This window comes from Alosa alosa, chromosome 24 (genome assembly GCF_017589495.1).
Source record: "Alosa alosa isolate M-15738 ecotype Scorff River chromosome 24, AALO_Geno_1.1, whole genome shotgun sequence".
Lineage (NCBI taxonomy): Eukaryota > Metazoa > Chordata > Actinopteri > Clupeiformes > Clupeidae > Alosa > Alosa alosa.
Genome location: NC_063212.1, coordinates 17254081 through 17273950, shown reverse-complemented (window position 1 = coordinate 17273950; position 19870 = coordinate 17254081). Strand labels below are relative to the sequence as shown.

General features: G+C 41.3%; 1 protein-coding gene and 1 long non-coding RNA gene across 2 annotated transcripts; one reads left to right on the top strand and one right to left on the bottom strand.

Annotated features, from left to right (window-relative positions):
* Positions 1-6457: 6457 nt before the first annotated feature.
* LOC125289754 lies at positions 6458-7564 on the bottom strand. The gene is made up of 4 exons (XR_007192692.1): positions 7507-7564; positions 7010-7063; positions 6841-6924; positions 6458-6692 (listed from the first exon to the last, which is right to left on the bottom strand). It is a non-coding gene; the product is annotated as an uncharacterized LOC125289754 (long non-coding RNA).
* A 4096-nt stretch (positions 7565-11660) lies between these two features.
* On the top strand, positions 11661-13255 carry LOC125289110. The gene is made up of 2 exons (XM_048235795.1): positions 11661-11987; positions 12209-13255. Exons 1-2 carry the CDS (start codon positions 11661-11663, stop codon positions 13067-13069), a joined length of 1188 nt encoding a protein of 395 aa, XP_048091752.1. The 3' UTR covers positions 13070-13255.
* The last annotated feature ends 6615 nt before the right edge of the window (positions 13256-19870 follow it).

Below are 19870 nucleotides of genomic sequence, written 5' to 3'. Positions count from 1 at the left end.
CATTTTTTTTTCTTAACAGGTGACTGCTGCAGAACTAACTCATGTGTATCACACTGTGAAACACAACCTGAGTTATAACAGCTCGGACTGCGCTCTCAAGTTGACCCAACGGACATTATGTGATTCCAACATAGCAAAGAAAATGTCCTGTGGGAGGACAAAAGCAGAGGCCTTAGTAACTGACGTCCTTTTCCCTAAGGCAATTGAGGAGGTCATCTGCAAATTAAGTGCTCCATGTCCATGCTATTTCTCACTGCAAACAGATGCATCAAACAAGGGGAACCGGAAAATGTTTCCTCTGGCTGTGCAGTATTTCTCTCCTGAGAGCGGGGTCACAAATAAATTAATTGATTTTCTTGAAAACCCAGATGAATCAACAGAGGGGATTGTGAGTTCCATAGTTTCTTCCTTTGAAAAACTAGGACTCTCATTTAAGAATATGTCCGCATTCAGTGCAGACAACACGAATGTCAATTATGGAATTCACAAATCTGTCTACAAAAAGTTGAAGGAATCCAATTCAGAGCTCATGAAAGGAAACTGTCATGCCCACATTGTGCACAACACAATCAAACATGCACTTGACCATCTCTCTGTGGATGTTGAGAATGTGGTACTGAAAGTGTTCAGCTTCTTCTCTGTATCTGCTAAACGCAGAGAGAGCCTTAAGGACTTTTTCCAGTACTGCGATGTGGAGTTTCATGAAGTCCTGCGCCATGTGGTTACAAGATGGCTGTCATTGAATCCAGCCATCACCAGACTTCTTCAGAGCTGGACTCCATTGAAGAGGTATTTCATCAGCATGGGAGAGGACTGCCCAAGACACCTTCGATCCCTCCTCAAAATATCAGCTGATACTTCAGAAGAGGGCGAAATGGGACAAGGTGGAGGTCTATCTCCTTTTCTGCAACAACATCCTCACAATCTTTGAGGATGTGGTTAAAAGGTTGGAGAGAAATAACACCACATCTGCGGACCTCTATGAAATCATGTCATCTTTCAGAAGGAAACTGTGTCAACGTAGAGAAGACCAGTTCTATGGTTTTTTGACGAGGCAGAAGATCCAACGCCTGAATCAACAGGATGCCGATGTTGCCAGAAGCGATTTTACCGCTTTCCTCAACACCGCCATCTCATACATTGAGAAGTGGTTTGATTTTTCTGAGTCCAACTGGCTTTTCCACCTGCAGCCTCTTTGTTTAACATCAGGCAAGATCCTGTTTGAGGACATGGCAAAGATCATCGAAAACCTGAATCTTTCCAGGCTGAACCTCAACATGGACAACCTTTACGATGAATGTATTGCTGCCAACGTAATCCTTACACGTCTTGCTGCTCAGGAGGATTGGGAACCAAAGGGAACAGCTCAAAGGTGGATGGCAGTTTTACAGCCAGCATCCCTGCCTAACATGCAGGCTGTTGTCTCATTCATACTAAGCATTCCGTCATCTACTGGCTATGTAGAGAGAGTGTTCTCGCTGATGAAAAATAAGTGGTCGGATGTTAGGAACAAGTGCTCTGTTGAGCTTATTAAGAGCGAACTTGCAATCACCCTCAATTTTGACGTGGCCTGTGCTCAGTTTCACAGTGCCGTAATTCCTGACAAGCAACTACTAGCCGCTGCCAGGGAGCAAAAGAAATATAAATGGAAGAAATAAATAAATGCCGCTGTATTTTGATTAGAAGCTAAAGCAGGTTTTTCATACTGGTTCAATATCACAAGATTAGATGCTAAAGCAGATTTTTCATACTGGTTCAATATCGCAAGATTAGATGCTAAAGCAGATTTTTCATACTGGTTCAGATTTTTCACACTGGTTCAATATCGCAATTTTGTAAGATTATTATTAACGTTTTTTCTGTGCATTTTTCTATGGACTCTTCTGCTTGGTTGTTCGATCCAAGCCGAATAATAAATTGCTGTCCATCTTCACTACTGCCTCTGCTTCTTTGGCCACACCCACATTGGTTAATGGTAACTTCCGCTCGGTTCCATGACAACACGAGAATGATTTCGCTGTATTGTACAGTATAATATTTTCACTAATTGTTGTCATCTCTCACTTCTTGTTCTTCCAAAGAAATAAATGAAATAAATTGCAGACTACTATTGCAGACTACTTATTGTTCTTCCATATTAATATGAAATAAATGTTGAAATAAATTCTGTACTTCAGTAGGCTATTGACATGAAATAAATGAATAATACAAAAAAAAAACCTGGTAGGCCTAGGCATTGGCCATCTCCAAAATGCACCAGAATGCAGGAAATCACATCCACAATCCAAAATTTTGGGAACCCCAGACCCCCTGTCTGACCACCACCCGCTCCCCGCCCGGTTTCGCACGGGATGTTCCTTATTTTATTTTCTCATAGTTGGCAACCCTAATCTGAGCACAAGCAGACGTCAGCTAGCATCGAGATGCTTGTTTAGGTGTAATTTCCTGATTACAGTAGCCTAAACTACGATAATTTCAGGGAGGCTCCATGGTAGCCAAATCTAATGAGAATGTTGGGGCTGTGTAGTTATCTCGAGAGAGCATGGGACTTTGTACCGTTCTAATCCAGATACCATAGGCTACACTCCCCACATTAAATGTTTTCAATAAAGATACAAATAAAAATAATTGTTCTCAAACTATTTACTTTTAATATATTCACAGTATGGTCAGTTGTACAAGAACAGTAGTGTTGTTTTTGTACTTTTGAACAGGCAAGAACAGTATTGAAAAAACTCAGGCTATTTATTAAGAAACAGCAGTTCACTTAATGCTTTGAGCCAGAGAGCTGGCCGATAGCATCAGGGGTCAGTAAAGCATATTGAATGAATGTATTTCAGTGCGTTGTGCCCAATTCACAAATTCACAGTTACTTGCAAAGATTCAAAAATAAAAACATAATTAAATAATAATAATAATAATAAAAACACTCAAAAACCTGTTCTGCCAAAGCATCATTAATGTAAATGGAGGGGTGGAAGGGCTTTGCAAGTGTTTTGAAAGATTTAGATAGATAGATAAATAGATAGATAGATAGATACTTTATTGATTCAAGGTCTCAGTAGCATACAGACATCACACACTGCATGCACTAACAACAAAACAAGTAATAAAAGTATATAGGCCTAATATAAAAAACACAACTAAGCAATAAGGACAGTAGAAGATAAAGGGTATACTAAAATACAAATTATACTGAATAACACTAAATCTAAAACAAGTCTAAAACAGTATCCATAGTGTGCTTAGGGGTGATTAAGCATGAGGTGCTTGCAATGACTGAGGCAGGGACTGAGCCTGTGATTCTCTGTGCATAGTAAGGTAAGGTGCTCTGTGAGGCCATCCTTAAAAATATTTTTGTTTACAGTAACAGCCAAAAAAAATAAAAAATGGGTCGGTAGGTAGGTCAATATTTTTTTTTTTTCAAGATTCAAAGTAAAAAAAAAAAAATACAATTTTGGTCATGGTGATTACGTAGGAATGAATTTACACAAATGTGCATATCGTGATTGGCGAACTGACTGGGTCTTCAACCCGTGCCTTCAAGCGCACCATTGCAAACCTCATTCTGATGCAGGTTATATAGACCAGCCTTTCTCAAACTTCTTTGACCTGAGGCCCGGTCATGGCAGACTTTTGGGTCATAGGGCTCATCTACATGTACCCAGAAAGAAGGCTACAATAGCTCTCAACGTTATATTGAAATTTGACTATACAATACTCAATGCTATACAGTGTATTATAAAGTCTCTGCTCTGTTTCTAAGGAAGTTCCAAAAACAACGTCGTTCTATTAAGTTTAAGTTAAATAAATAAATAGCCTTCCAACAGGTTGAAGCGGAGCTTTGATACCAACGCTATCGATTAGTTTCAGTTTCTCTCGCGGCAGACGGCGCACTGAATGAATGCTCATACCACCACTTAATTGTAGGGCTCCATGTTTAATGACATCGATAGCAGAAACGTTTGTTTTCTTTTTTTTTAAGTCGATCCGCGGTTTCTTGATCAACTGCGCAGCAAATTATCAGATGAAGCACCGGGCCTAATTTCACCCACGACTCCGCGGACCAGCAGTCTCCATGTTGCGGACCCATATTTTGAGAAATGCTGAATAGACCACAACCAATTTCAATACTCCGACCGGGGTCACCGTTAGACTAGGGGAGGAGGGATGAGAAAAGATCTGGCCACAGTTCTTCCAGAACTTCGTGCCAAGTAAAAGCGTTATCAGTTTGTGTGAATGAAACGAAGCGTAGGCCATAGTGTGACATGCGTAAAACCAATGGTGTAGTACGGAGCCCGGGAGAGCTCACTTTCTGGTTCTGGTTCTGGTTTTTCTGGTTGTGATAATTTGTGAGCACGTTTTCCTTTAGGCTAATTAAGCCCTCGAATTAATAAAACGTGAGCACGTTTTCCTTTAATTGAGCCCTCGAATTAATACAACGTGACCCCGTTGTAGGCCTAAATTGAGCTCTCGAAATATGTATTTCGTGCTCACATTTAGTAATTCCCGACATTTTCTCACCGCTCGCTGTGCTGTGGTGGCAACTTCGTGTTACCTTGACATGGACTAGGCCTACAGCTGTCTGTAACAGTTCATATTGGTAATGTGATGATAACCGTAAGCAGCTAATTAAAGACTTTAGGTGGTCATGTTTTATAGCGGACTTCTACTCTTTGTAGCAGGGGCACTGTGGTGTCAACCACCAGCTATGGAGACCCATAATGGGGAAATTCTACTAGGCTACAAAGGCTACTCGCGGGCTCTGTTGTAGCCTAATGACCGGTTTCCACTATCTCCTGGATTGTTGACTTAACTGTGAGGTCTAGAAGTCAATCGAAGCACATCACAGCGACAAGCTCCCAAACAATTACATCGACCTACTGTTGGTACAAATAGGCTACTGCGTATTAGTAGTATCGCCTAATACCCACCCAATACAATAAGGTTCCCTCTAGCCCGATGGGCCTCACCATATAACCCACGCCAGCACACCAATGATGCACACAACGAGGTAAGCTTTGATAATGGACTATGAAACGGAGACATAAACAGTGTCGCTTCCACGATCGCGGCTTCTCAGGCTATGTAGCCCAGCTCACACCGTTCGCGATAAACACCACAGCTCTGCATACACTTGGACCTCAACAAACACTCAAAACTTCGCCAAACATTCAGCTGGACGATGTTGGCAAGGGGCCTTTACAAACACACACAATCATCTGCTCTCCCACCTACAGCCTACCTAACGGGGCTATTAACCAGGTGCACTGCAATCAATGAGATTCCCTCTCGTCACTACAAGCGACACACCTCCCGGCGCCATTCCCGGGGATATCCCTAGACACACTATGTTTTGTGCACACAATTTAATTTCTTCGAGCCCACGTTTTAATTATTCGTGGGTGCGTTTTAGTAGATCGAGATCTCGAATATACTATAACGTGCTCATGTTTACATGTGTCAAAACAATATTGAGTGCACGTTTTACAAATTGTGGCCACGTTTAGATAGATCGTGCACAAATGTTCTATAACCATGTTCACAAATTGTGCTCTCGTTTTAATAAATCGTGCCCTCGTTTTTAGTAAATCGCGGCTTGTTTTAGTAAATAGTGCACTCGTTTAATAAATTGTGCCCCTCGTTTTATGCTTAAAATGAGAGCTTCATTTAGTAAAATGAGGTCACACTATAGTAAAACGAGAGTTACAATATAGTAAATTGTGCACACGATTTAGTAAACCGAGCGCACAATTTAGTAAAAACGAGCGCAAATTTAGTAAAAACGAGTGCACAATATAGTTAAACGAGGGCACAATTTAGTTAAACAAGAGCACAATTTAGTAAAACGAAAGCACACTCTCTCAACATGCAAAACATTTTCGCGATGACCCCTCTAGGGCTCCGTGAGTGTAGAGATGACGCCACAGGTTTTTTTTAAGTGAGCCACGTTTGCATGTAGGCAATTTATATTCACAATACTTGGGCCTACTAAAAGAAATATTATTTTATTGCATTTGTATTGGTTGTTTAGAGTAAAAAACAATCGGGTCGGTATTAACGCAAGTTTACAACCCGCAAGTCGGTCGGACTAAAAGGGGAAAAAAATAAATATTTGGGTTGGTCCTAAATTGACAGGGTCGGTCGGGTTACGGCAAACGGCAAAAAAATATTTTTAAGGATGGCCTGAGAGTGAGTGTCATGGTGATGGTGCAAATTAGTAAGTCCAACAGTGCAAGAATAAAGTCTAGAGACCAGCATAAAATAAATATGGACATATAAGAGAGTAGACAAGGTAATATAAAAAAAATTCTATAGAAAAACTATATCAGTGCAAGAATGGGTTGACGTAATAGGGTTACAGCCTTTATAATGAGTATTGATTATAAAGCATTACGTATAAAGTAAAGGTATAAATGTGGCCAAATCCGCTGTGGGATTGAGGGAGGGGTTATGCATATGTGCTAATATAGCATGCAAACAGTGAAGCAGTAAGACAGTGGTAAAAAGTGGCTAGTGGACAGACAGTACAGCAAGATTTTGATACTCTGTTAAAAACACCTAGCATAGACATATCAAGACACAGTGTTTCTCCAATAATTTGTTGTAACACTTCTGGGGGGAAGATTGGCCTGTCACTTGATGTGCTTGATGGAGAGTGTGAGAATGGTCCAACAGCTTGTCCTGTAAGACTAGAGAGAGAGAGAGAGAGAGAGAGAAGGGGAGGGAGATTAGATATCATATTCATTAGCACCAAATACAAATAAATGGCCAAGTTTGTTTTTGTTTAATTTGTAGCCATGTTAGAAAATGGCAAAGTACAGAGACAGTATGTAATACCTTTCACTGCTTGCTGTCTGGAAGGTGGTGCTGAACTGGGCCGATGGAGACGATGGGAGGAGTACGCCAGCTTGTCCTGCAGGGCTAGAGAGAAAGAGTTTTTTTTTAACCATCTTCATGAGCAACAAATAAAACTAAATGGCAAAGGACTTAATATAGTAAGTGATACCTTTTACTGCTTGCTTGAGAGGGTGGGAGGGGTCCGCCAGCTTGTCCTACAGGGCTAGAGAGATTACAGAAAGATGAATAACAAACACTACTTACCCACAATTATACCTGCCACCAAAACGTAGCTTCACGTCGACCAATGTAATAGTGTGCCATTGATTGCCATGCTAGCTAGCACGTTAACTCTTACCAACGAACTCTTACCAACGATGCTAACGAACACGAACATCCAAATTAACAATGTACTCTGGTCATTTCAGTCCATATAAGTATTATCTATGATTTCAGCTACACAGGAATATACTTGGCAAAGTCTTCGCAGCAAAATCTAACATCTAACTACAAACAGTTTTAAGTTATACGTTGCTCTCTTCTGGCTAGCTGCTAAATATGAACAAGATAGCATGAGATTACCGAACCACACTTGTTGCTTTTACTATCAGATTCTGATACGACGAAACAACAGCTTAGTGATGTAGGGTAAATGGAAATACTTACCCAATGTTGTCAAAACAAACAATAGTCAACTTACTGACATCTCTCATTGAATGACCGCGAACCGGGAAATTATCTTATTAATGGAAAATACCGAAAAACTTCTCTGTGCACACCATAGACAGTGGTGCACACACGGGATGAAATTGAGGAAAAGGAAGAAGAAATGACATCATACCCAGAGTCACTTGAAGCTCTTCGTGATTGGCCGATGCTGCAGTACCAGGAACGCCCAATGGGAGTTCTTGTTTAATGACGGACACGCCCATGCCGCAGACGGACCCTACTCTATTCATAAGTAAACATTAATTTTTGATTACCTTTGGTCTTTGTGATGATGAAGCATCATTATTTGTCAGTGAAGCATACTATGGGTTGGGCTTGGGTCGTCTTGGTCTCAGGTCTTCTGGTCCATCCTCCGGTGTCCTTGATGTAGCTTTCGAGTGTTGCCTCCCTCTCTCTAAAAAAAAAAGGGGTGTCAGTGCTCAAATGCACTACATGACCATACATGGTCCTTTTCAATACAATTCAACTTTTACATTTCCATAATTTAGCATGGGCGTGAATGGTTTTGCAAGAATGTCAGTGCACAAAGCATGACAAAGTAGTTTGATAGTGCACAAAAACAAAACACATTACTTGCAATACCATTTCCATGAAATTAAGCACAGTACTTGTGTCTTCAATTTCTACACGTCCACTCTAATACTCTCCAGCACATAACGTTACCACATTACATCCTATCTAAAAAAAAAAAAAAAAAAAAGCTAATGTTAGCTCTAAGTGTTGTCCATGATGCAACAATAGCAGCTAGCTAGCTAAACCACAGTGCATAGAATGTCTTAGGCTACAATGTTAACCGTCTTGCATGACAAATCATAAGTTAGCTTCTATCTATGCCTATCAATCTACATGTCAGAGGCAAATATACTACCAAATATGGCCGGCAGACAGGTTAAATTGTTATTTCACTCTGTCATTACAAGTCGTTTTCATTAATTGTCCAAACGTTTCTCAGTGAATTTATTTTTCAAACCCCTTTCAGGTGTAAAAAAATAAAGCTAGCGCTGGCTAATTTATGCTAACGTTAATGTTACAGAAAGTAGCAAAGGTTAGCTTCCAGCTTCCACCAATAATATCATTTTTTATTTGGACATTAACTTCTGCAAATGTTATATGAAAGCAATTTAGCATACAATGATCTACTTACCAGCAATTTTGACCACCATGGCCACGAAAACCAGCCAACTACCTCTTGGCTGCCTTCCTCCCCTCCACCACATAGTTTCTAGCAAGATGTTGTCCCATAACGTTACAGAGCCGTCTTCCTCATTAACGTCAGGTTTACTAATAGCCTGGCGGGCCATCCTTTATCATTTAAATGTATAGTCTGGAATCGAACCATTCACCTTGCTTAATCCAAGGGGCGGGCAGAGAATTGTCTTTCAAACTGCCTAGGCATGCAATAGGCCAGTGCTACGACCATATACGTATCCGGTCGGCAAAACGGCAAATACATCCTTCTTCGAAAGGAATGACTTAAGTGCATTGTGTTGCTCAACTTTCAAAGAAAAGCACAAGTCCAACTCCTCCAAAGTTGACGCCAACGCCGATTCAAACAACCGCCTCTTAAGTTAAGCATAGCCACCTTCCTTGTTGTTCACCGTTGCAGGACTGTCGTTATCCTGTTAAGCCCGCCTTAAGACTCTCTAACAAAATAGAGCGCTGTGATTGGATGACGTCCACGGTGTCAGCCAATAGAAATCCCTATGGTTTGATACTAGACGTACAGGCTGAGCAAATTACAGTAATTTGCTGCCGCTAGGGTGAGTCTAGATTTCTAGGCTAGTTTACTAATGCAGTCAGTTGGCAAAATGCTGGTTTTGCTCTCATACTCCCCGCCAATCCATTTAACCAGAGCAAACGTTTTACATTTGGACTAGTATAGTAGCTGTTAGTTATGCTTATGTAGTGAAAAAGCTGCATTAAAGATGAACTGAACTGAAAGAATCAACATTGATAATGTGTTGATTATGACAATTAAAAATAAATGACACTAAAAAAAATAATTTAAAAAATCAATATGTAGCCTTTTTTAAGGAACACCAAAATTGCGTTTGTTAGTATTAGAATGCTGCCAGTTTCAATGACGTCACTGGCATGGTCTGAGAAGTTCTATAGGCAACAGCTGCAGCATTTTATGTATACACGGAAATTTGTAATTTTAATGGCATGGGTTACAAATTTGAGCCTGTGAGGGATAGGGCTGTAGTGTCTTGACTACCACTAGATGGGTTTCAGGCTCCAGCTCAACCTTCAGTAGGATCATTTGGGTGAAAATGACTGTGTATGCTGCGAGCATGGACACTGGAATCTGTCTGTTGCAAAGCAGTGGCGAAAACGTAGGGAAAAATGTTCAAGGAAGCCAAAGTGACGGGGAAAAATATGTTTATTTATGTATGTGTTTATTTCGGGGGTATACATTTTGTGCGGCACAACATAGGCTACTGTAGACCTAGCAGGTCATGTAGAAAACTGGACGGAGGGGCTCTTGAGACAGCAACACGCACGCTGTCTCTCTGTCTCCCTCCATCCCTCACACACACACATTGCCTACTGTACATCCTCCACACAACTGCATACTCACTCACCACCACTACTACATCACTCGTAACAGCAACTCACACGGGCTCTCTCTCCCTCCCTTGAAACAGTTAAAAACTTCCTTACCCCAAGTTGACCCCAGATACACGGAGTATACACGAGTTTGCCGTTTATTTTAGGCTAACGTTAGTGGAGAGTTTGCAGATTTTTACCTTGTGGATGTTGATATTGCACGAGTCTCTTGGATAGCAGCACTGCGAGTTAAACTCCCTCGCATCAACAATCTGCCCTGAGACGGTGAACAACTGGCTTCAGGGTGAGTAGAAAGGGACATTGGATTCTGTTTACAGACCCGCTGTGGTTTAGTTACCAGCTAGTAAAAGCATTATTATCGATCTGTGATATCGTCGGAGTCATGGTTTATACTCTCTATGGTTTGAGTGCTAGCTTGTGGAGTTTGACATAAGAGTGTTTCCAAGGTGTTAGCTGCTATTCCTAGGTTGGATCGTATGGTAGCCTATCTAACACTGGACCTCATCTGAGGCTACTTCGAGATATTATTCCAAAGGGGACAGATAGGCTACTGCACTTAAAACTTTCAACGATTGAACGAACCTTCCCAGACTTTGTAATTGCGACCAGTGACTGCATTGGGTGAACGAAGCCGAAGTTCAAACTTTTTTTTAAGTCAGGATATGGCAAGTCAATGGCATTTATTCGTCCAAAGTACAGACCAGTTTCCATAGTGGTTTGAATGTCGTGTGTGTTTCTGCTCATTGACAAAATAGCTTTCAGTATGATTCATGCCAAATTAATTTCCCCTGTTAAAGTGTTCACTAGTTTGGTTTCAGTATGAGATTTTGTGATGTAGGCTAGCCTATGATCAATGGCATTTATTATCTGCTATGGCTGCTAGTGCAGAGGCAGCTCCTGGGCCAGCTTCGTCTGTTATATCAAAACTTTAAAGGTTCTTCCTCAGTTACAGACCAGTTTCCATAGTGCACATCTTATCAATAGTTTGAATGTCGTGTGTGTTTCTGCTCATTGACAAAATAGCTTTCAGTATGATTCATGCCAAATTAATTTCCCCTGTTAAAGTGTTAGCCTTTTGTTTCACTAGTTTGGTTTCATTTTGTATGAGATTTATTTTAACCGTTATTCCAACGACCTTAGAGTACGTTGGTAGTGACGTATTTTGAAGTTGAAGGTAGCCTTTTTTGTAAACCCCACCCATCACTGCCTGTGTGCAAATAAGTTAATTGAATATATTCACCATATCCACAACTTTCCCGAACTTTGACCTTTCCATGAATCGCTATGGTAACGTAGAATGCTTAGAACAAGCCAGTAACAAACTTCCTGTTTACATTAGCCTGTAGCTGCTGCTATCAGCTAAACGCTATTAGTATTTAGGAGTATACTCTTACAACAACGCCGCTGGCAAAATGAGCACATCTCACAGATGGTCCCATGGACCTGACTATCTTACGAGTACTGGCGATAGAACAGTTAAAGTGCCCCATCCGTCTACCTTAACGGAATGGGTAGACGATATGAAATTGTGGCCAGACGTTAGCTATGTGGATATCATTAACTATTTCGTGCTTAGTGAGGGTGTTGATGGTGAGACACTACGAAATTATAAGAGCACAGAGGCTTACAACTATCTACACAGCAACAAAATTGGAAAAATACTGTGTACAAAATACAACGAGTTCATCTTCCTTAAGGCTGAGGTCGAGCCGAGTCAGAGCATCAACAAGCCCAAACAACTTGCTTGGATAATGACGAGGCCGATTGGTATAATCGAAACAGTTGGCTGTTCATGCATTGCAGGGCTAGGAAAATCTTGTAGCCATGCAGCAGCTGTCATTTGGAAGGTAGGTATAGGCTGTTAGAGCGATCTTGCAACACATTAAATCTGTATTGAAAACAATAAAGAATACCCCTTACAAAAACAGCTTAACTGCAGCTTTTATTCTAAGTAAAGTGCAGGACAATGTCTGTGTCCGAAATATTGAATTTATGCAGTAGCCTACTGTAGTGTGCAATGCCGTTAATGTACAAAAAGGTCATCAACATTATGTTATGGCTGATTCAGGTCCAGAATGCAGTGGTTAGTGGAAAGACAGGGCTTGCATGTACTGACACACAGCGGAGATGGAATGAAGGAACATCCAAGAACCTTCAGCCCAAGCGTCTGAGCCAGATTCATTTTAGGCACCACAAGGCAGAGGATGAGTATGAGGAAGAGACTAGGGCAGTTGGCAGTCAGCTCCCAAACACACCACAGTATCAGTCCCACAAAGACTTTAGAGAGAGTGTGGACAAATCTCTAACAAAACCTCTATTTCTTCTCAAGAATACACTACTGGAAAAGTGTTACAATGCCACTCCATCAGCAGAACAGCAGGGGAGATCAAAAGAACAGGGAACCATCAATGATTTAACATTTTTGTCACATCAAAATCATGACAGTGATCTGAGTTGTGTGAAATGCCAAAAATTCTACCAGGCTTATGTTAGTATGGATGGCAAACAAGCTGATACACTAGAACTTGAGACGAGGGGGCAGAGTGCATCTGATCTGTGGCACAGTTCTAGGAAACTTAGAATCACAGCCAGTTCAGCAAAGAAGGTGCCTGTACGTGAGCACTTTTACCCCAGCTTTCGTGGTAACTATGCCACTAATTATGGGAAAGAAAAAGAAGAAACAGCTTGCAACCAATTGAAAGAACAGGGAATGAACATAACACACACAGGCACAATTGTATGTGGGGCAGAGCCATGGTTATCAGCAAGTCCGGATGGAATCATCAACTCCTGTGAGCTCTTAGAGATGAAATGCCCCGTCCCAAATAAAAATCACCAGACACTCAGTGAACTGTTATCTCAGAGATTCAGTGATTTTAAGGTAGTGGATGGAAAACTTGAGGTTCAGAAAACTGGTAGCTGGGGCTAGTCCAACTAGGAATGTTTTGCACAGGTCTCAAGACAGCCAGACTGATGATCTGGACACCAGATGAGAGTTTGGTATTTAGTGTACCATTTGATGAGCTGTTTGTCACGGAACAGGTGAAACGGTTGAGAGCGTTCTACTTCTAATCCATGCTGCCTCAACTTGTTGATGAATTTGCTGCGGGGCGGCTTAAGTTTGATGGGAGATACACTGAAATTGTGAGGAAAATGTAAAGAGAGAGTAAGGAAAGACAAATGTGACCAAGGGCCATTGTTAGTGCCCACTGTTGAAAATGCAACAGCAATGAAATGTTAATTCATGTTTATTACAACTCACTTAATTCCATGTTGATAAAAAAATAATCAAATGTATACTGACAATGTCTGACATGGACAACATTTCAACAATTACAAATATGAAAGGAACACTCCACCCATTTGCATTAGGCTTTGCATTGTTAGAAACCCAGTCATACTTTTGAATGGTCATGCAACACTCTCTCATTTCCCCCTGAGACGGAGAAATCATTATTCACCTCTTTACACTTCCTCCCACAATGATGTAAAAATCGTAATTTTGCGTCATTGTCGGAGGAAGTGTAAGAGGGGTGGATTTCTGTTAAGACTACAAGCACTAGTTCCCACCCTTTCAACCCCGCCCATAGGGGGTTGGACCTAATGCGCTAACAGACCGATCACAGATCAGTGCCAGAAGCTTTTGAATTCACTGGCAGAGAGCTGCAGAGACCTGCAGAAAACATGGCCGAAGGTACCGAATACGCAGACGGATGCAATATGGAGGACTGGGATTTTGAAGAAGATATGGTAGAAAAGGGTGTTCGTGGCTATCTTTATGAGCCACAATATAGCGACGAGCAGCTGAGGGCTATGGAGGAACAGGAGGCTGCCTGAAGCTGCTGCCACAACAGCCGAGGCAGACGACCTGCCTGCAGCGGATTCTGAGGAGCCCGCGAATGGCTCGAGCTGGGGCTATTGGTGGTGCCTGTGCTCTAACTATGCGCCAATGGACACAGAACGAAGTCTGTCTGCTACCGAGAATTCCAGCGATGCCAATTTCTTCTGGACCGAAATCAATGGATCGAGGATGACACGGACGTGTGTTTGTTGATCACCCGAAGCTCGCGACCCCATATGGATAGTGGCGCCCTGGAGACCTACTTTAGAATACCTAAGGTCAACTGGAAACGGCAGCCAAAGCCTACAGGGCCAAATGGACGTCTTTCTGTAAAGTAAGTTTATTTTCTTTGTTACTATGTCAAGGAGTAATGTTGCTAACACGCTAACGTGGCATGTTCATTGCACAAATAGCTTGCAGTTATGCTAGCTACTGTGGCACGCCAGGCTATAAGACCATCGCTCACTTTGTGCTCAATGTTTTGTTCAGACAATTTCTTCTAACAGCCTACCGGCACTTTCTTGAGTGGGTCCTACAAGGAGAGAGATTGGGCAGAGGTCGTCATGTCGTGTTACCTGCTTGTGTCGTGCTGGCTATCCGCCAGAAATACCCAGCTCCAGACGGCCAGTACTGCGGGCACCAAGAAGCGGAGGACGTTCGAGGAGCTATAGTTTCATTGTTTGTATATAGTCATTCAACAGTTGTATTGTTTGTATATTATAGTGATTTAATTAAATGCTTAAAATGTACGTTGTTGTAGTTCTTTCTTAGTAGTGTTGCTCCAAGTGTATTCGAGTTATTGAACGACCAACATTTCAAAACTGGAACTACCTAGCTACTGTTACCTCAGCTGACAACAGAATGGTGGTCATACCTATAATTTCTATAAATTATGAAGTATTACAAGTATACATTGCATTATAAGCTTGTTGCATATCAGTTACCTCCTTCCAAGTTTATGATGCTAAACTTTGTTGAAGGCAGACAGGAGAGCACGAGTGACATTTTGTTTTTAATTCACAAAGAAAGAATTGTGTCATGAACATCAAAAACACACAAACAAAATTATCCACACTATAAAAAAAGAGGTATTGACCCTGTGATTGAGTATGTATAGTAAGGTGCTCAATGGCAGTGTAAACAGGTAAGGTAGTGCAAGGATAAGGTCAAAAGACCATATAATACATAAGACATGGTAATATTACAAAATATTTGTGAGGAATGGGTTAATGTAGAGCTGACGTCTCAGAAGCGGCTCTTGAATGATGATGTTGCAGCTTGGTGGTGTGTGGCTTATAGATTTTCTTGACTATCCATTGCTTTGACTTTTGCAGAAGACCTGCTTTGACGCGTGGGTTCTCCTATAAATGACAAGGATTATAATGATTACACAGATGCCTGAATAAAGATTTGACTAGTAGATGTCTCTCCACAGGAATAGAATGAACTTATCAGCAAAGTATGCATTTTGAGTTAGCTGTTAACATGCTACTTATGGTTATTTTAGTATTTAGAGTACATGAAAATACACCTGTTGCCGTGGTCAGGGGCGGACCTGCCATTAGGCATGGTCAGGCAATTGCCTGGGGCCTCGGCCACCAGGGGGCCTCGTCATCCCCATATGTTTTTTTTTTTTTTTTTTTTAAATAAATGATCACGCATCCAAACAATATATTCTAATCCATAATAAAGATTGAAAAAAATATTTTGCCTCATGATTGCTCATAAACTCATCATAAAATGAAATGACTGCAGTGCAGGTCCGCTTCCTGTCACCATAGCAGCAACTAGCTAGTCTGAACGAGTTCTTGGTGAGGTGGAGTTGAGCGAATGACAGCAGCCATGAAACGTTTCCAGAAGTGAAAAATGAAAAAGAAAGAGGGAGGAGGAAGAATTTAGAAAGAAATTGCCTAAATTAACCAACTTCTTCCAGTCGAAGAATTCTTCCACGGAAGAAAGTAATTTGAATGCAACAACATCTGCTGAGCTAGGTGGTGTAGCTAATGCTAGCTGCAGTAGCTGTGGCACTGATGCACCACCACCGACAACTTGCACTACATATTCTTCTACTGATGATGATGATGATTATGATGTTGATCTAAGTGAAACAGTCGTGAAGGACAAGATCACTGTCACTGCCGAAGTCCGTGCTGGTGGTGCTGCTACGGACACCATTTCAGTAGCAGAAGCTTTGGGTACAACGAAACCAGTAACGTGAGTAGCCCTAACACGATACCTAGCACTACAGTGACGACCCTGCGTTATGGCAAGACACCGTAAGAGATGCAGAGCGAGTTGAAATCGTTAAAAAAGGCCCTGTGCAAATTAATAACTTTGAATTCCCCAAAAATGCAGATAAACCACCCAGAAGATTCACGGTTGAACATTATTCAATGACCATAAAAAAATATAGAAAAAATAAACAGAAAATGGCTAGTTGATTCGGTCAGTGCATACGCTGTTTATTGTTTTGGATGTCGGATGTGAGGTGGAAGATCGAACACCTCATTTAGTTTGCACGCACACACTCACTCTCACTCTCTCTCCTACACATAGCCTACACGGACAGACTCTCATACATAGCTACAAAGAGTATATTCACACACAGAGACCCCAAACCCCTAACCTACACTCTCTCTCTCTCTCTCTCTCTCTCTCTCACACACGCACACATACACAGACAGACATACACACCATTCATAATTGTAATACTTTCAAAGGTTTTTACTACTGTTTCTTGATTGTCATCTATGGCAAAAAATATTTGTTGTATTTGAGTATGCCTCAGCGTCCCATTATTACAGAATAAAGTGTGTTTTAGTTTTAGAAGGGGCCTCGGAATCCTTTACCTTGGGCCTCAAAGTGTCCAGGTCCGCCCCTGGCCGTGGTGGCTTGTTCTCGTGCCACAATGTTATCATTATGTTCCATGATGGCGAGGTAGGCCCTCTCCCTCGTAGGAGAAGGCCTGGCATTTAGGGAGGTACTTCAGGAGAGCTCTGTGAAAGATCTCCAGTGGCCCTGTGTGAAAAGGAGAATATATAGTACTAATTAAACATGTTCAATAGGATATGTTCAAAACATGTGGGTATAAAGGGTGTCAGTTCTTACCAGTATGTTTGAAGAGGGCCATCTTCTGAAGATCTTTCAAAAGCCTTTTATCAAAGACGAGTGATGTCAGGTCCTGATATGCCACCGAGTCCTTCTTCAGCCACATCCTCTTCTTCTGCTCCTCAGCTGTTAGAAGAGCATGGTCACAGTGATGCCGCTTTCCATCCGTGTCAGTCCATCGATGTTCATTGACCACATGGTGTGGAATGCACTTCCACCTGTTTTGTAGTGCCTTTCATCCGTTTCACCAACTTCAAGGGTGCTGGCACTGGTATCAAGGCCAGGTGTACTTGGGCATGGTGGCTATAAAACAAACAAGAGGTTTCTTTTCAAACAATATTCCACTAATTTAAATCAGACAGTAGTCTTCAGGGATGCAAACAGCGCGCCTTTTTCACGGCTGTCTGGGGGACTTGTGTGAATCGTGCAGATCCGACGAGTTTTTCTTTGGGGGGGGGGGAAGTGTCTGATTATAATTTAATCAAAGTTAATTCTGTATTAAAATGACTACATAAACACATAGCCTTACAGTCCATGAAACATAGGAAGTGTAAGACAACACTAAATCAAAAAGCTGCGCACGTAAAAATCCCATTTGCTGCGCACCATTATCCTACTGCTACAAGGCTGCATTCACTGCAAGGATTTAACGTTACATCTATCAGTTCGGGATCCAGTAATTTTGTGTCGCGCCTGGTCTTTTTTGCTAGAAAGGTAAGGTTAACCATATTTGATGTCTTCTAATCACATAATATCTACCATTTGCATTGTGTAATGTTTAGGTTGTCCTAATGTGTCATTACAGTCTTTACAATAACTATGCCAGGTTAGTGTTAGTTATACAACAATTGGGTTCTATGGAACTATTTATTTGTTTCTGATTGGTCGAGAGACGTTCCATGAGTTGGAATATCCCTGGACATTTAAACTCAGACTTTGCACAGTTAATAATAAATCACTCCGCGATAAAATGCGAAGATTTGACACAATGTTCTCATCCCAGCTCTCCACTATTTCAAGCAATGGGTTACTCCTTAGCAAACCATAACGAAACAGTGCTTCACCACATCTGTGGATTAAGCCACACAGTCAACTCAATTTAATTAAGATAAACGAGGATGCTAATTGTTCTTAGCATTGCCAGCATTGTGTATAATATGATTGTCACTTGGAGGAGACTAACGTTAGCATAATTAGCTAACCGCTGCTAACGTGCTAGCATCGTCACGTCAGGCTGTGCACAGTAATATAACATTTATTCACCATAAATTAATAAAGTTGAGTGGTTCTGCAATGTAGACAATGTTTCCGTTTTTTTGCAGTACCATGTCCCTTACATGACATGGCCCATTGTCCTTGTAACATGCATTCAGCAAACCTAGATATGAATGTGATTTCAGCCCGACTTTCAACATTTCTTTCAAGAAGACATGTAAACCACCAAGACCCGTAACGAGGGATCTGGAATGTTGGTTACCTAGCAACCAATATGCTGTCTATTGAAAAGGGAACTATTTTTTGATGCGTAAGAATGATGTCGAAATTAACATTTTTAAACAATAATGGGGTGTTTTCAGATTATTTAGTTTGTTGTAGAATTGTTGTATATAAGCAATATAGCACTTTCGTGATGGATTAAGGGATTGGTCATGGATATTCCCTTGGCTGTTGTTGCCTCGCCACTTTCGACCTCCGGCCTGCGTGGCTATGGCGAACAACACCCGTGGGGAATATCCATGACCAACCCCACTCACTGCTTTATATTGCTTAAAATAGCACACTAGCTTACATTTTACATGACTAGCAAAAAATACAGTTGGATTTTTTTTTTTTAACCTTGTTTGTTCGTCCAGTCAGTTTAGTTCAGTTCGGGACAGACTAGCAGTATTTTGTCCTGTAATATTTTAGTAGCAGCCTAACGTTATATCCAACTCTACCCCCTTTCCAACGTGTAGCCTAATGGTAACATACTTGTTTAGGCTAGCAGCTTGTTGACGTCTAGTAGCCTAATGAGCTGCTGGTCTAGGCTTTTTCGTAAATGCAACCCGAAGTGACAAGTGACGAACTGACTTATTTTCAATGACACCTACCACATAAGGGCGAGAAACTGATGTGTGGGCTTATCCTAACAGACAGACCGCACTACTGTTGATACATTTTAACTGTACATTTTAAAAGAATAACGTTATTTTGGGGCTCATTGAGAAAGGGGGCAAAGTGAAGTGAACTATTTTGCACTCTGTTATGATACTGTCAGGTCTAGGGTAACACTATGGCTAATATATGCAACTTTTCATTTACAGAATGAGAGAATTTGATGAGAGTGAGGCACTAACAGTTAAGAAAGTGGATGAGGGTTGTAAAACAAATTGGAACTGGTCTTGGTTACAGGTTGAAGATTGAGGTCAAGACAGCCTAACACAAATTCAAAATGTCAGACTTTTTCAAAACAATTGAAAAAAAGGGACATGCCAAATACTTTCTGCATGAAAGAGATTAATTATGCTAACAAGGGAGTGCATGCTCTGTTGAATCACTGCCAGAGTGCTATACACACAGAGAGAGTGGCTACCATCATATCTACCCAGTGTGGCCCAGCTCCTCTGTCAAGACAAGCCAAGCCAGCTACCAGCCTAAGTCAGGCCCCAGCAGACAGAATAAGGGAAGGAACTGGGACAGTGTATTTTCATATAAAGAACATTTTTGTGTGAATAGGGTGAGCCCTGGATGGCAGAGGTGCAGTGGCGATTCTAGACATTTTTAACAAGGGTGGCACTGGTG

Excerpts from the sequence above, each read along its gene's own strand:
- LOC125289110 (XM_048235795.1), top strand. The coding sequence starts at position 11,661 with ATGAAATTGTGGCCAGACGTTAGCTATGTGGATATCATTAACTATTTC. Across the intron at positions 11,988-12,208 it reads CAGCAGCTGTCATTTGGAAG|GTCCAGAATGCAGTGGTTAG; the intron begins GTAGGTATAGGC and ends TGGCTGATTCAG.